We start from the raw sequence: 17,825 nt of genomic DNA on the forward strand, positions 1-17,825 counted from the left end.
CAGGAAAGAGTCATATTTTTCCTCTGCGAGAAAATTAAACTATTATTAATTGTCAGGATTTATACACAATTGTGTATGATACTGTACATTTTAAAGGGTCAAATTTGTAAGTCGGGGGCATCAGTTATACTTTCAAACATTTACTCATATTTCTTCTGACTGAAGATAAATTATGCCCAGAAAACATAACCACTCATTTAGATGTATATGCCATCACATTTAGTCAATTAAACAGTCAGGTATTTGCTTACAAAAACAAGTGACAATTAACCAAAACATGTAACTTGACTCTAAGGGGAAAGGAAGGTGAGGGCACTGAATCTGCCCCTTACATTTCTCAGTGTGTGACTGTTAGTCTACTTGTATGACCATGTGGAGTCTACATGATTCATATTTCATTTCTCTTATCACATACCGAAGAAACCCATCGTAGACTTTGTGACATATAGCTTCACATAAATAGTTGTAGCACGTAGTTTTATATGAGCAAATTTATATACAGCCAGCCAATAACAGAGATGGAAATTAGGCAGCATTTTTTACATAATGGAATAAGAAATAATTCACTTTTTAAGTGACCTGGTAGAAATTCAGTAAGGGTACAATATTTAGTAACTAGATTTTGGGTACAAAAGACACATTTTCTAATTTGTGGCCAGGTATTAACTGACAGAATTGAAAATGCAAAGCTGATACCTGAAATTAACAAATTCTTCCTAAGAAGAAGCACACAAAATACTTTCTTCACAGTGCTACTCAGAGATACTAAGCAATTTCTGGAAAAATATTCAGGTGTTTCATTACACATACTGTGAATTGGCAGCATAAATCCACTCTCTTAAAAAATTAGCGTTTTTTAGCGTTATTTATTGTTGCCATCCATATCACCAGAATTTAGAGAAGGGTTCAATTTGAAACTAAGAAACCTAAATTTAGGATGTATGTGTAGGTGTCTATATTTAAGCTAAACATCTTGCTTCCATTTTAGACAGTGGAGATCCAAAGCTCCCTTCAGTTGCTCTCTCATCAGTATCTATAATAGCTTTTGATGTCCTGAGATACCCGAGTTTTCTGTGAAGACTGTCTTAACACAAGACCATTGCTCACTGAACTGCAGCTAAAGCTAAAATGGAATATCCCAGGGTGTCATAAAGAGCACCAGACGTCTGTGGTCAGGGATATGAACCAAGCTGGGAGATCAACAGGGTCAGCGAAGAATTACATCTATTGAGCTTACTAAATAGAGGTATCTACTTCAGGACTTTAAAAGAAGAGTCTTTTTCCCAAGACTTCTCAATGAAGCCTTGATTTGTGCTGTTATTCAGACATGTGCCAGTGCTCAGTGCTTCCTATGTGTCTCTGTATGACTCTGCTCCATTGACTAATCTTCAGATAGAATAACATTGATTTTTTCCTGAAATATCTTTATATTTTTCCTGCACAGAGCTCTGGACAGATAACAGATAAATGAAGAGGTTAATACGAAACTCAGTGGCTATTTTAAGAAGAATCTTGGATGTAGTTTTTATGAAGATTTCCTCCTTATAAATAATGCATATGTAGCCTGCTATGTCATGGAGCTTGTTCATCCTTTTAGCTGAAGTAACTGCTGAAAAGGAACATATATCTATAGGCTAAAATGGCACATCCATCAGCTCAGATAAAAGTGGGTTTAGGATTTATTAAGGGGACACTCATTTATAGGTTTCATTTATGAAAGTGGAAAAATCACGTCACAGCAGTCAAATGACACTTAGAGCAGCCAAACATACCTGTGTAGAATTTTTGCAGAAAATAGCCTAGTATGTTGTGTTTTGAGTAGTGATGAGGACACAATTAAGCAGATGTAACCAGATTAGAGATTTTCTCAATTTTGAAGAAAAATGGATACTCTAAGACTTTTTCTGCTGTTTTTTGAGTTTTCCTTTTCTTCTTGTGAGCGACCAATCTCTGCAGATGTCAGGTAGTAAACATTTGTATTTTAAAAATGGAACAGATGTAGGATTTACTTTTTGACTTCAAGCAGGAATCAAAGGTAATGGTACTGACAGCCTTATGGGAAAATTGTGAAGGGCCCCAAAATACCTTTGTTTTGGCCAAGATTGAAATGAGCCTTTGTATGTTACAACTCTCCGAATAAGACTCCCTGAATTACTTCCTGAAGAATGAGAATAAGGAAAAAGTATGCTATGACTTAGTCTTGGATGTGAACTGAGCCTTGGGAAGCAATATACAGAGCATGAAACTTTTGCTTGAGAAATAATCAAGCTGTTGCTGAGCACTGAGTTTGACACTATAATGTTCAACTACCAAAGAGGTGTCACAATGAAGTAACAAAGGGATTTCAACAAATAAACTAATGTGTCTTAGACGTTATCAGCAGAAAACCAAGGTAAATCTATTGCAACCTGACTTCTACTAGAAGCAATCATCAGGGAACACCACTCAAGTCTGGGCAGACCCAGATTGAAAAGCCTGCTCTTAAAAAGTGTCAATGTCTTGGGAGGCATATCAGGAAGCCTAGAGTGATTATCTTTGCAGTCTGTATGGTTTGGTTTGCAGAAGATACTCTGTCAGTATAGCTGCAGGTATTAGATGATGAAGCTATGGGAACTGGTTTTGGTGATCATCGGTCCTTGCCTTTTTTGGAGAAGGGAAATTTGGGTCTGATTCAAAGCATGGAAAGTTCTCTAGCAAAAGGGCTTTGATGTTTGACTTTCTAGACCATTGTTCCTTTTTGAAATGTATTTCCAGATATTGCAGCTGTCATGAATGAGACTTCCCTGAGGCAAAGTAAGGACCTTGTGTGGGTGTTGTTTAGGGACATGACAGCCACACAAGGTGAGAAGCCTATTGAAGGCTAGAGATTTATTGTCAGACTTTCTAGACAGCCAGTGCTGAATATAGATTGCAAAAGAATAGCAAGAAAACAGAGGAAGATTCCAGCCTAAGGATGAATTGGAGGATCTTAATATAATACTCGTACCTGGCTAATGTGAACTGTGCCAAAACGAACAACCACAATCAGCACACAAAACAGAAAAGTTAATGGCCTAGGAACAGAGATGCTCCATCTTACGCAGTGACAGGTACTGGAATGTGGCTGAGTCTGTACGTCCTTGGATGGAAGTACAAAAAGATAGAAAAGGTACGTGTAGCACCTGTATAATTCTCTGTCTTGGTATTGATGTGTACCAATCAAGAGTGGAAGACAAAGGGCATATATCTACTAAGGAAGTGAAAGACAAGGCTTGAACTCAAGCTATAAGCCCTGACTGCACTAATTGTTAACTCATTGGCTTTTTCTTGTACTGTTCCAACTTGCTCTTGGCAGGATGAAACAGCTCCAGAGAAGGTAGGTCTCAGCAGTATAGAAATGAATCAGGCTGTGACACTTTGGTCTAAGGATCAAGCACTGATCTGTGTCCCCTTTTATTTATTAGTATAACTGTAGCCATGAGGACTATTTCTCAGAAGAATAGTGCTGAATAGGAGGTGCATATTTACAGGAAGAAGATATTGGACAAAACCTCTAGTACTACATCAAGTGAAGAATGGAGGGACAAACGACAGAACAGGAGTCTTAGAAAGTTCATGATGTATTTTTCTGCTGATGTGTAAAGTTGAAGACTTCATCCTTCACACAAGAGCATGCATTCTCACTTATTTTATACACTTACTATGTTGGCAAGTGTACATTGTGGGTCACTTTCAGTTTTTCTCCTTACGCACAGTAATGTATAGTCAATGTGTTATATAAAGCATATTTTTCTCAAATAAATTTCAATACATAAATGCAGTTGGTATAATACAAAACATCATTTTGTGATACAAACTGATAGTGCAATTTCATGTGAATGACTTTTGGAATAGTGCAATTTTATATAAATTTTTGAAACAGGAGATTGATGGATTTTGGATTAAATGAACTGTAGGTCATCTTCCAGCAAAAAGGATGAGATTAGTGAGAGGTCTTTGAGGAAGAAATCATTCATTTTTGTTTGCTCAATTCTTTTTAAAAGAGAAACATCATTATACAAAATGGCCCAAGATTCTACTGAATGCAGCATAGAGGCTCCTTGCAGACACCAACCAGATTTTTAGGTAGAAAAAGATGCATGTCAGTGGTAAAGAATAATCTGTGTATGTGGGTGGTGGAGGCATAACATTATTAGTGCATCATCATTTTCCCATTGTAAAAACACACTGACTTGTGGAAAAAATAACTGTGATTCCTAGTCGCCACATTTTCAGTGGGTGCAGTCAAATGCAAGATACAAAATTGTTTGAAGAACGACATAACAGCGTGATTTTGACACCCTGCCTGAAGCTTTCTGAGCGGCGTCTCAGAATAATTGACAAGCCTGGTTTTTCTCCTACATTAGGTCTGCAATTACATTCCATGCACTCCATTACATCTGGCAAGGTATCTGTCATTTCCACTAAAGCTCTAAGTGGTCAGTATGTATAGGGGGGAAAAATTAGATAACAAATGACTGATTCGAAGTCTGTTCATATATCATCTCTATAGATCTGATGTGACATAGAAGAATGCAGCACTAAACCCAAAGTCTTTGCCTTTTTATGCTTTTCTTTAAGAATAAAACATTTCCATGTGTTAGGACCTGAAGAAAGATGGATCTAACCTAGGAAATAAGGAAATCACATTTCAGGACAGTAATGGTCTACACAGAAATATACAAAGGCCCCTCAAGGATAGACAGCTCTTTTATCTACAAAAATATCATAAAATAAATTTAACTGATATCAGTTGGTTTTTGTTTATCAAGATTTTAAAAAAAAAAATTGTGTAATATTTCTCTTAGAAGAAAAACTTCACATTGAAATGGAATTGCTGTGATTTATTAATCTTTACAGCAAACAAAATATTTCTCAGGGACAGGTGAAACAGTCTGCTCTGCTACAAACGAGTAGTGAGATGAGCTTGTGCCAAGATGTCATTGGGCTCTGGCAGGGGATGAAGCTTCCTGATTAGTGCAAAAGTGGCGAGAACTGAGCAAGAAAAAAGAAAATTGAATACACATGGCCCTTGAGTGAGTTTCAGTAAAAATATTTCTTTATTCTTCTTTTGAGGTGAGGGCTGAGTTTGTTGAAGTTAGCCTTTAATTCCCAAAGTATTCGAGAGAATTTGGCTGTTAAATGCCTTGATCACGGCTGCCAGAACTAAGTCCCATTGTGCAGGATGTAGGCTGTTTTTAAAATCTGAGTAACTTCATGTAGGTTGAAAGTAAAAAGCAGCTTGAAGGAAATTCTTTAGCAGCCTGCAGCACTGGGGACATAAAAAACATCTTATTTTGGGTTGACAGGAAGAATATTGGCCTCAGCCTCCTGCTTTTTGTCCCCATTTTTCCCAGCTAAAGAAGCTTCTTTCCAAGCAATGGAAAGTCACTGGCTCAGATGGCAATGTAGCCAACACCTAACTGACTACTGGGAGACCATGGGAAGGCAGAAACTCCTAATGCAGAGAACCTGGAAAACTGTTGACTTTAGGTTTTGCATTGCAGTGCACTGATGAATATTAAGGAAAAGCCATTAATTGTTGGCTATTGGTTCAACAGCACCTGCTACTGAATTTGAAGGATCTTATTAACATGAGGTTCAGAGGTGGTGGTGATCTGTGGATGCATAGACACACTAAAAATGGAAAGAAGCAAGCTGATATCAATAACTCTGTTTATCTTCGTGTCAGAATCCAGAAAAACTCTATCAAACTAAGGTCTGGTAATCAGAGGCTGTCCAATGTAATGATATTTCCCTTGAGTGGCTATTAAAGTAGGTTAAATGGACATTTTGTGTATTCACGTCAAACACATTGTACTTCAGTCTGACCTAGACAGATCAAAATGTGTTTGGAAGTTAATATGGAGAATCACAGATGAGACATGAGCAAAAGTTACCAAGCATACTACACAGGATATTGCTGACAGAGTTACTGCTAATTTTCATCTCTCTCTTACATCTGTTAATTTAGATTTTACTGTATGGTACCTTTCTCCCTTCCACTCCCTTCTGAAAGCTTCAAGCTTGTTTAACTAGATGAAGGATTGAAAGGTAGTCTGGTGAACTGTCGAATATGCAAAAGCAACTTCTAGTGGCCTGGACAATCTTTCTTAAAGTCTGGACAGAAAAATGGTGGAGATGTTTTTCCCCCTGCTTGTGACATTCAGCAAGAGAGAATGCATGACTCACACAGTACCTTTGCCGACACCTGCATGCTGTTTTCTTGCATGTTCATGATGGCTTCAGAAATCTTGACATCAATAGGATCCATGACTGATTCAATGTTGAATGGTCCCTCTAATCTCTCCGCTACCAGAAGCATAGCATCTGTTAAAACACAAAGCAGCCATTCCCTTAAAGAAGGGACACCTTGGGGTGCCTCAGGCAGACGAGTGTCACCAGCCAGAGGCGTGGGTACCGAGCGCTCCTGAGCAGGAGCCCGTGGGGGTGGGTGGCAGTGGGACCATGAAGCCTGCAGGGCAGCTTCCTAGCTCTCAAACCCAATTTTCCCTACCACTGCCACCCCAGAAGGAGGAATAAAGTCTGTAAAAGTTAGGTGAATAATAGTTAGCATAGCATTATTGAGCTTGGGATGAAAGTATATCACACAGCATCACACCACTCGAAGCAGCAAGAGCTCCAGAGTGTACTTAAGTAGTCTCCTTCCCCAGAAAAAGCAGCATGATAGAAATGGAGTGTGTTTTTAGAATTCACATGAGATAATGAGAACTTTGATATGATATATCTGGGTGTTATAATTAAAGCAGCTGTTCTTTCTGACCTTAATGATCTCATTTTCTTGCAATATGAACAGCAGATGAATATTGGATTTCTGCCATAGCAGATAGGTATAAACTGTGTTTACCTCACTACATTTTCAAGACATGATTGAAAGTTCTATGCAGAATCATATACTTTTGTGTTTTGGATTTTAAAAAGAATTGTTTGCTCAATTTACATTAAAGTCCTCTCCAAAATAATGTTATCTTTTTGTGTTCATTAACAAGTGAAAACTGATCAGAAATGAATAACATTAAAAAAGGTTTTACCATACATCACATATGTTTGTTTATGTACCGACACAGATTCCTCACAATTTCTGTGGCAACACCAATGCAATGAACAGGATTTGTACTATACCTTTGAACATAATATTTTATTCTTGTCTCATATGTTAGCATTTACATTTTTTAGTATCTAATTACCTTAAACAGATGCCACTTGCAATTCTAATATGATAAACAAAAATCTCCACATGCTCTCACCTATATTCTTCAGACTTAGGCTCCAAAAGGCACTAACCAGTCTTCCTTCCAAAACAGCCCCTACTGGTGCTTTGCTGTTGCAAGCACCAGTCCCAAGGCAGCTACGTGGAGAAGGCATGGGGCACCCCTTAGCCCAGAGAGCAGTGCTTGATAGCTCTGTGATTGGCTGCAGAGTCCTGGGGCTTCTTTCCAGCCTGCATGGCCACCTTCTCTCTCCCCATGGAAGCACAGGTGCATGGATGTATGTGAAGAAGAGGCTGGTGTCTCACCCTGGCAGTGGAGACACAGGTTCCCATGCACAGCCAGACATGGGAGCTACACTATGTACATACTATGTATGTAGCCAATGTATGCTTAAATATCCCACTGAAACAGAAATACAAAAAAAGCTTAATTTTAAATATCCACATCTTTATTGATGACAGATGCATATTTATGTTAGCAGTCCATATTTTTGTTTTGGAGCTAGAATGTGGGACAGGATTAGTGTTAAACTAGAGGCCCATAAAGGAACATGTTTGAAGGGGCAGAGTCTGAGAAACTGATTAAATGCTGGGATGAAAGGTGATTGCAGGTCTAAGCTAAACAAGTTCCTCCTGCAACATGATTTCTGAGACTGACACAAGTTATGCTTCCAGTTAAGGTTCATTTTAGGTCTCAACTCAGACTAGGAGTCTGGGGTAGTTGCACAGTTCAGATGAGTTCTTGCACAAATGGGGAAACTATTGTTATTTGAGGACTTATTTTATTTCCTTCAGTTTAAATAAGTGTGTGGGGCCACAGCTGATTTAGACTGGACTGCAGTTACTCCTATCTCCTTCTGGTAGGAGTACGAGATTGGTTGAGCAAAAGGGAATGAGCAAGTGCCACACCTATGAACTCCAAAATTATTTTCTTAGCCTTTGTCTGACTGAGCTCTTCCTTTTACCGCCTCTCTAACAATAATGTTGTCCCTAATATTAAGTCAAACTTATCCAGATGGTGTCTGACATCCCTAGACTGAGACAAGCCTTGAAGAGCAAGGCAGTCATGTTATTGTGAGTGTGCAGGCCCTTTGGGAACATAATCACTACTGTAGTCAACTGGCTTCTATCTACTGATTTTTTGAATTAGGCCTCAGATTAAAATTCAGATGGAATTTTCTATCCCTAATATTGACCTCCAGAAAAAAACAAACCCACAGTGTGATTTTAAGGTGAATTCTTCTCTTGGAAAATATTTCCTAATCCTCTTGTTTGCCAGCCCTAACCCTCATTGCAGTGCTATACCTTACTATTCACTTGCACAATTCTATAAGAACACACACAATGTATACGCAAGAGGCATCCTATGCAAATGAATGAAATAAAAGCTGCTAGGTTGAATGTAGTGAGAATCTGGTTAAATTTAATGATCTGAGATTTATGACAGCACAGTCAAAATGATGTAATCGTCCTTTCTAGACTGTAGCTCTTCAAATCTGTAATCATGTAACAAAAACCCCAACACTTGTCCCAAGTCTCTTTTTTTTCTCCTAAAAATGTTATGAATATTATTACAGGAGCAGCTGGAAAGATTTCAAAATGAAATTAAGAAAATCTATATGCCTCAGTTATGAAATCTCAGTTCTCAAGAACTGACCCTTGAACTCAAAAAATGCCTAATTCATTTCAGTGGGACTCTCTGTGGGTTTAATAATTTCCTAATCAGCTCAAATAGTAGATATTAGGAGCTTAATTGTTATGCTATTTAGGTCTGAAAGCTGATTGATTAATTGACTACCTGTTTTTTATGCTGTTAATACACTTGGACTGTATTGTTCACCTTTATATGTTCTTTATTTTTTTCTCTTTTGCATTTTTCAAAATCTGCTTTGCTTAGGCTAAGCACAGGGCTTCCCTCTCCATCTACTACAGCACTTGGAAAAGGCTGATATTCCCAGCTGATATCCAGCTGCCGGGTGAGTGGATCAGGAACTCAGTTTAGTTAAGCCATTCTTGCTTGTGGGTTTATTAGCCACTTGGAAACAATAAACATGACTAATTGCTCACCTGAGGACATGGGCTTGCAAAACAGTCCGGAGAAAGAGCAGAGCATATGGCACATTTCTTACTGCCAGTGCCACTGCTCTTGACCTCTCCTGCCAGATGCACGTTACTCAAAACAGGAGTGGGGACGCTCCTGATGCAGTAAAAAAACAAAGCCTGCTGGTGTCCCAGAGTGTAGTCCTGGGAGGCCTGGAATGTTTCTGCTGGCTGAGGACAACAACTCTGTTTAACTGCTTTGTATTCCCTTGTCCACACCAAGATATACCACAGGTATTTGTCAGTGGATTTTAGAAGGACAAAGTTTCATTTTAAGCAATATATACGAGCTCCTGCAGACTTTGTTTTTGCTTATTTCACAGATTTTTTTTTTTTTTTCACAGTTTAAAAGATGCTACTTAAATGAGAAGCAGAAGACAGAAACTGATCAATCACCATGCTAAGCGACTTGTCATACAACTTAAAAAATTGAGTTGGCTGTGTGTGAATTTCAAGGTACGATGGTCTTTTGTGAACCCTGAGCATCTCCAGGCAAAATACCAGATAGACTAATAATAGAAAGGATATACTAATAACAGACAAGAATCTGCCTCAGTTTCCTAGGAACTGCATCAAGCCACTGTCTTTTTGACTTATCTTGATACTAACAGTGATATCTTCCTGTTTATGTTACATTTCGTTCAGGGCAAGTTTCCCGAAATCATCCTAGTAAATCCCATACTGAAACAAAGAGAAGAGGGATAAGGGCACTGATTTATGAGACATCTGACAATTGAAAAAACTCCAAAAGTAGACTAAAATACAAAGTTCCTGTAAAGAAAGTCAGTGCCTCCTTTTCCTTGTCACTTTTCTATCATCAAGATAATGTGAGAAGGATCTGACAGGGAAGACTCAGAGGGCTTATAGGCAGCCTCAGGAAGCTGATAAGGAAAGGCATTTTTTGAGTCTGTGTTAGTTTAGCTGTGACATCAGTTTTTCCTTTCATGCACGCTTTGTTATTCTACTTTTAAATTATCAGTGAAGATTCCAGCAGTGGCTGAGCTTTCCCCAGGGAATTCCAGAAAAGCATCTATGGATGAAGTCGCTAAAAACATTTTTTAGGGAGACAAAGAATCTAAGGTATATTTTATTTTGTGAAAAAAGGAAGGAAGATTTTTCTTAAATTTCCTATCAGGCAGTTGTTATTTTTTCTTACATGTGTTCTAACCCTTATTTATGAAGAACTGTGAAGTGCTTGTTCACACAGTTGCTTGTGAAATAATGTAAGGATAACTTTTTATTTGGAAACCTTCCAAGGACTGGCCTATGGATAAGTCCACGGATTGCAGAAGAAGAGAGGTGAATCAGTTGTAAATAGACTGAGCAATTATTGTAGTTGACTATGACCTTGAGAGTGACAATGACTGTTTTGGAAAGGGATATAAAAGATAATTATCTGGGCTGCAAAGCCATGCTCATTTCCCAACTTCCCAACCTTCTGACCAAGGGCAAGGGGAGGTGGGAGTTTGGCTTGTATTTACTACGTCATGTAGGTAAAATTCAGTGAGTTTTCCATCATGACACCAAATATAAATAGCACTCATGAAATCTTTAGAGCATTAGATGGTAAATAAAACGAAATAAAAACTAAAAATTGAAAAGTGAAATATGGGTACATATTGACTTTTTAGAAATACAATAACAAGCCTGTAATATTCTGCCAAAACTTTTACTGCTAGCTTATGATTTACTAAAACAAATTAAAGAAGAATGTAAAACTCTATGTTCATTGAGTTCCTAAGATCCCTTTGCTCAGGAAATCAGAATAAGGCATGGCAGTGATGCCAAGCCTGCTATTTTTCTTAGGGTCCATGGTGTCCTTTTCACATTATTATTTATATGAGAACACTGTACAGTGCTATTCTGATGAGGCTTAAGTGACAGATTTCCTGTCTGACTATCATTAAGCTCCATGTATGTATTGGCATAATAATATTATAATTCTCTACATCCTTTGTTACGCTTTTCCCACTTTTTTAAAGAAAGGTATTACGTGGTGTATTTTTTTCTGATGCTTAGTTTCACTTACTTATTTCTAATAATCTACCTCATATAGAGGTCGATTCAACAGTTGTATTCTCTTCCAGATTTTTGCCTCCCTCAGACATGTATAGACATCTGCCATACTGTCCTTTAGTCTGTGCTCCGTCACACTTCTAAAGCTAATTTTGTACTGTTTCCATAAAGGATCTCCACAGGCCTTTTGCAGTTTTATTTCCTTTAAAAGAGCTCACTGGTATTGTGACTTTTAAACTAACTTTTAAAATTAAACTTTAAAAGTTGGATCTCATTAGTGTTTCACAGAAACCCTGTTTGGCCCATATATCTGGCTCAGAAAACTGACTCCTTTCCCTTGATGCCTCTGAATTCCTTATCCTCTTCATCATAACTGATTTAGAATTCATATTTCCCATGTCAGTCCTGACATATTTTTAAGTGTCTACTCATATTCAGAATTTACAGTGATTATATTTTATGCACTGATTTTTATTTCTTTTCCTACTCATATTTCTAAACTTTGTACCATAAATTCTGTCAAAGTTGGAGAAAGTTCTGGTATGCACTTTTGAAAAAATAATTAATGAGCTGTCCACTCTCCTTGAGAAGTGATATATATTTTTCTTCTATAAGCAGTTTGATTCAAGAAACTGTCTGGTTATTTCAAGAATAACTTCACCCTAATGTACACAAAATCTTTCAACTAATATGTGTGGCAGCATCTATGACTTTCATGTCATCTTCTGTAAAAACCCAGTTTAAACCTAACAGACTTGCTATCCTTATTGGCAGTTCACTGAGAACTACTTGTGGAAAGACATTGGTCCTTATTCTGTTTTTTCTTTTCCTTGCATTTTTTTTTTTTTTCTGTTCCACAGTCTCTGTCTACTGCTGGATGTATCACAGAATGACTGAATGACAGAATGTTAGGGGTTGGAAGTGAGCTCTGGAGATCATGGAGTCCAACCCCCCTGTCAGAGCAAGACCAAATCTAGGGCAGGTCACTCAGAAATGCATCCGGATGGGTCTTGAAAGTCTCCAGAGAAGGAAGGAGACTCCACAACCTCTCTGGGCTGCCTTTCCAGTGCTCTGTCACCCTCACAGTAAAGAAGTTTTTTCTCATGTAGTGCATCTTTAGTGCTCCATTGAGATGATAAATGAATTTTTAGCCATGCTTTGGGTTAGAGGCATCCAGTGGATGGCCACCTAGATGGATGAGAGGTTTGGAGAACTTGAGAAATAAAGAAAGTCTGGATGAACTGCATTTCTCAGTCTACAAAGAGCAGGCTCAGGGGACATCTTGTCAGTCTTCAGTTCCTAAAGAGTAGATAGAGAGAAGTTAGGGAAATTGTCTTCACATGGGTGTGGAGTGGCAGGACAAGACATAATGGGATGCTCCTCAGTTCCTTTGGTATATTCAGCCTTTTTTCTTCTGAACCCAAGAACCACAATTGCTATAAGGATCTGAAATACATATTTCCTAGGTACTAATGCTGGATTTTTAAATAGACATCCTATGAGTAACATCTTCCCTGCTACTTTGTCACTAAGCTAACTTTATACCTTTCCTTGCCATAAAATAAACAATCAACCTATGGCCAACTTTGCTGGAGTGAATCCACCCCACTGGTTCAGCTCTGAGGGAGGTGTCACACACAGCTGCACAGAGAAAATTCATTTTTGCCTTCCATCTTACTGATCAATATAGAAATGTACCACAGCTATCTCATTGCATTTAAAAGCTTGCCACTATGCAGAGAATGTTGAGATGCCTAACAGCATTTTTTTTCTCCCCTTCTTCTTTCTCCCCAGCTTCAATGCAGCAAATAAAAATAGTTTTGCCCCCCTCAGACAAATGTTTGAACCCCAAATAACTGTGTACATCAAGGTTGTCACAAATCAATACAGCTGGTATGACTAATCTATTTATTGTTTTGACATTCCTCCTGAAAGGAAAGAACAATTTCTGTATGTCTGCCTATCTGCACTAACTGTATCAATAGGATAGGGGCAATGTTGTAAAATCCTATGCTTGAGTTCCAGTTCTTCTAAATTATCTGTGTCCTGAGAGGTCTAGAGAAGGTCAAAGTATATAAAGTAATATAAAATAAAGTAATATAAAAAGCTAATGTTCATGACATGAGGCCACTTGCCTGATAAGTTGTAATCATCAAAAATATTAATAACAACACATGCACAGTGTTGGGCAGAAAGTAGAAGATCTGTTCCCACTAAAACTTTCACAGCAGGAAAAAAGTTGTTTTAACTGAGTGAAAAATTTTGAAATGGCACATTTTTCAAAGAATGATGGCTGGCTGGCTGCACATTGGCAAGGCTTCCAGGCCAGTGGCCAGGGAACCATCGCATTTATTCTCCCTCAAAAATTTTGATTTTCTGAAATGAACATTTTCCAACAGAAAAAAAAATAATCATCCAAACAGCTCCAGTTTAATCCATGAGATATTTATGAATATGAATTAACTGAATTTCCCATAAGACTGCTGAACATCAGAAAAAAAAAGACTAGGGGATCTAGGGAAATAGGGGATTGTTTGGGATCAGTTCTTAACTTTGAGTTTTAACCTGTTTTTCCAGTTCTAAGTACTTAGTGAAACAGTCCTCCTTGATTCTCTGTACACTAAACAGGGAGATGTAGTCAGCTCTGGGGATCTCTGGAGAGAGATCCCATCCACTCAGTTTATATAGGGATTAAGTTAATTGTGAACTTATTCATAGTGGATCCCCCCTGTTCAGTGGCAGCCCCAAGAGCATCAGGTCTGTGCCTCTGCATTCAAGCCTCTTCTCAGCTTTGTCCCACCCTCCTTACCCACCTGAGCTCCTCCTCTGTCACTGACCTGTGCTTGAGGCCATTTATTGTGCATTCCCTAAACTTCATGCACATCCACTTCATCAAGCTCCTCTGCTTACCAGAATAACAAATGATGGTGAAATTCTGCTGCCGCTAGCCTGGCTTATAGCTCTGGGAGTCTAACACTGATGTAATTGCAGCTCTTTTAGATCCATATAGCCGCAAGCAAGAACAGGGAAGAAGAAATGTTAGGCTCCATCTTATGCTGTTGTACCCATGGTTTATTGCTGTAAAAACTAACACTGGTTTCAGATTTTCTGAATGCAAAAGTGTAAAAACAAAGACACAACCTTTAAACATAATACCTTTTAATGCTGTTATTAAGATTATTATATCTGCCAACTGAATGGGACATGATCTGAGGCCTAATAAAGTCACAAAGCACCTTTTCAACAATTTGGTTTGGAGGAGGCTAGCAATTCCTATTCTCAGGTTTTGCAGAAAAGATCTAATTTTGTTTCCCTTTGGCTGAGTGCATGCAGCAAATGAACAATTATTCTTCCTTGTGCTGTACTGATATCTGTGGACAGTGCAATACAGAAATAAACATGTTTGGGTATGACAGGACTGGGTGGCAATTATGCTGATATTTTTGTTCATAAGAAACAAAATAATCCTTGCCAGTTTTGGCTCCACTGAAAATATGGTGGAGGCAAATTAATATTTGTCAGATGCAAGAGGACAGCATCTACAGGGGGAATTGTTTTTCATGTTTCAAAAGAGAGAAAAAGTGATGAGACAAAAAAAGAATAGCACACACTATTCTAAAAATTGATATAACAATTTCTGTGTTCTTAAAACACTGCTTACAGCTGTCAGATCTTTTTTCAAGGAAAAAATAGGAAAAGTGACATAATCTGACACTGCTGTGCTGCACTGAATGCTCCTATTTGCTAGGAGGTGAAACCTTTTCACAGGCATTTAACATTAGCAACATTGGGTTGGTAAGGCCTCCAAAGACATGTCAACTGGGTTCCACTTCAGTAAAAGGAAAATTTAAGCTATGTGTTCGTCCAGTTTCCCACAAGCCCTATACAGAAGGATAACAGTTAATAATATGAGTAAAGATGATGAACTTTTGTAACATTATGTTCCTCTCTCAACCAGGAAATAATATACTAAAAGGCTCTGATAATACTTATATCAGCCTAGCAACATCCTTTCTCCTAAAGTGGGTAGATACCACCTACATTTTCTTCTAGAAAAGCAAGTTAGACAACCTGCTCTTTCAAAAGTGAGTTGCATAAATGGAACTGGAACAAGTCTGTCCATTTTTTGATGTTCAGTCCAGTCATGGAATATAAATATTTATTTTGATTATTTCAAACATTTCTGTCTCTGTCTATATATATATATATATATATATACAAACATAATAGCCACTAAATTCAACTCACCCCTTGCACTTACCCTATTGCTTAACTCTTTTTATTTGTTTATTTTTCTGCAAATATTTGTGTGTTGATGTTAGTTTAGATGTAGAGGAATTTTTGTTCAGAAACAAATAATAGTCTCTGTGTTTCAGATGAGTTTGTTCAGCCTTGTCACACATCCCAGCCCACAATTTCTTGACAGAATACAACACGGAAAAATTTCACTAAAACATCAGTCATTTAAATGTAAAAAGACAGTATGTGAAAAGACAGTTCTCATTTTTCTCTTTCCTTTGATAAGGAGGAATCTCACAAATTTAAAATGAAAGAGGCTCTGGCAAGGAAAGAATATGAAATATTTCCATGTCTGTATTACATCTCTTACTACAAAGCTTTTCCTTCCTTTTTTTTCCTATGGGAAGGCTAGAATATCTAATCAAGGACTGGAAAGACCTTTTGCTGTGAACTGAGTGGCCAGTTACAAAAAAACCTATGCCAGATTGGCTGTAATTCATAATAGAGGTTTCCTTTAGCAAAAATAGTTCAGTAGAACTGGAAATACACGTATATTTATGAAATCTGTTCTTTAAAATGCCATGAAGGATGACTTTATTCATGGCATGATTGCATGCTGCTGGATGCCTGCCTGAAGGAGCAATGGGGGACACAACAGTCTTCATGTGTCTTCTCAGGCACTTATTCCTGTCCTTCTGTTATCCTGGATGCATGATACTGCCTGGAAATCTACATGGAGTAGTGAAAAAGAGGACAGTTCAGGAGACAGATTAGAAATGAGAAAGCAGTGGCAGAAGACTGGCCAGCTGTGCCTGCCTAGCTCTGGATGCAGTCACACAACTTGTTTCAGCCAACTGAAAAAGTGGCTTCTTCTCCTCCACACCCCTGAGGACAAAATTTCATCCTGCTCTGTGCCAGCACTGGTGCTCAAGGAGTGCTGAGACAGCTGAAGGGAGGGATAGAGCTGGCTGGAAACAGAATTCCTGTTTCAATAGTGTTCATTTTCAGCAGGGTGTGACCTACTGCACAGCAGCCAGAAAGATGATGAGAATGGGAAGGAGGTTGCCTTTTGGAAGACACTTTGTATTAGGGTGGCTTTTACAGGTGCTCAGACTGGTGTTGCCAGTTGCTTCAGGATCTCAAGTGGTGCCCACCATCTCAGGGGCCTGCAGGAAGACGTGACTGCAGGGCTAGATGGTGGGTGCACCCAGGGGCATATTGTGTGGGTTGGAAGGTGGTGACCATGGAGAGGAGGTACCAGACCTCCCGTGTATCAGCAAGGGCAGCTCCAGAACAGGAGGTGCACACTACAGGGAAAAATATTTCCAGAAGGATAGAGTGGGAACAACATATTGAGGAGAGTCTGCTTTGCTGAAGTTGAAATAGTGGACTGCCATGGTGCTGGAAACTGTAGCCAAAACTGTTACAGTGATGTGAATCAGCAGCAAAAGATGGGCCGCAGCAAAGGGCTGGCAGAATGGCACCAGGGCACTGTGAAAATAATCATGAGAACAAGGTTCTGCCCAATTTCTGCTTCTCAGTTGGATTTTTGTCCTGCATCTGCTGTTGTGCTTTGACCTTTGTTATTCTACAGTAACCCCCATGCGCTTGGAAAGTGCTTAGGAGGTTTTGAATGCCCCTGCAGAATAAATTAAAGAGAAAACATCAGCAGTAAAATCATATCTTGATATGTCTATATATATATATATAAAATTATATATATATGACTTTCAATGACTGTGTGATTTTTTAAAAAAATTGTTCTTAAACAAAAAATTGGTTTAAACAGTAAATGGTTTTTAGACCTTTGTATTTTGTGGATGAGCGGAAGGTGTAATAACAAATGCTGATCAGGAAGGATGTAATGAGTTACACACCAGCTTGTGTCCATTCCAGCTTCCTGACAGACTTTGTGTGCTGAGAAAATGGTGAGCAGGTTGTGATAGCAGATTGATGAGTTCTTCTGGCTGGTTAGGAAAAAAAAAGAAATCTGCAATACAGGGGAAGAATAAGGGAATCTCAATTATTTCAACACTGGAGAAAAAACCCACAATTATTCATGGGGACAGAGGCCACTGAAAATTCATTTGTTCTGAACTTTTTTTTTTGTTCATTTAAAGCTGAATTTTTATTTTTATTGCAATTTATCATACATCTAAGTGTTTCTGAAGTGTGGTTGCTCTGTAGAACTTAAGAATCTCATCCCTCAGATAAATACTGT

General features: G+C 38.4%; 1 protein-coding gene across 1 annotated transcript in view; it reads right to left on the reverse strand.

Moving 5' to 3' along the window:
* GPC6 (glypican 6) overlaps positions 1-17,825 on the reverse strand; it is a 514,022-nt gene that overhangs the window by 66,647 nt on the left and 429,550 nt on the right. The window contains exon 5 of the mRNA XM_010006359.1: positions 6,218-6,348. Coding sequence (XP_010004661.1) covers positions 6,218-6,348 — 131 coding nt within the window. The remainder of the gene's footprint in view (positions 1-6,217; positions 6,349-17,825) is intronic.

This window comes from Chaetura pelagica, unplaced genomic scaffold (assembly GCF_000747805.2).
Source record: "Chaetura pelagica isolate M959 unplaced genomic scaffold, ChaPel_1.0 scaffold29, whole genome shotgun sequence".
Taxonomy (NCBI): domain Eukaryota; kingdom Metazoa; phylum Chordata; class Aves; order Apodiformes; family Apodidae; genus Chaetura; species Chaetura pelagica.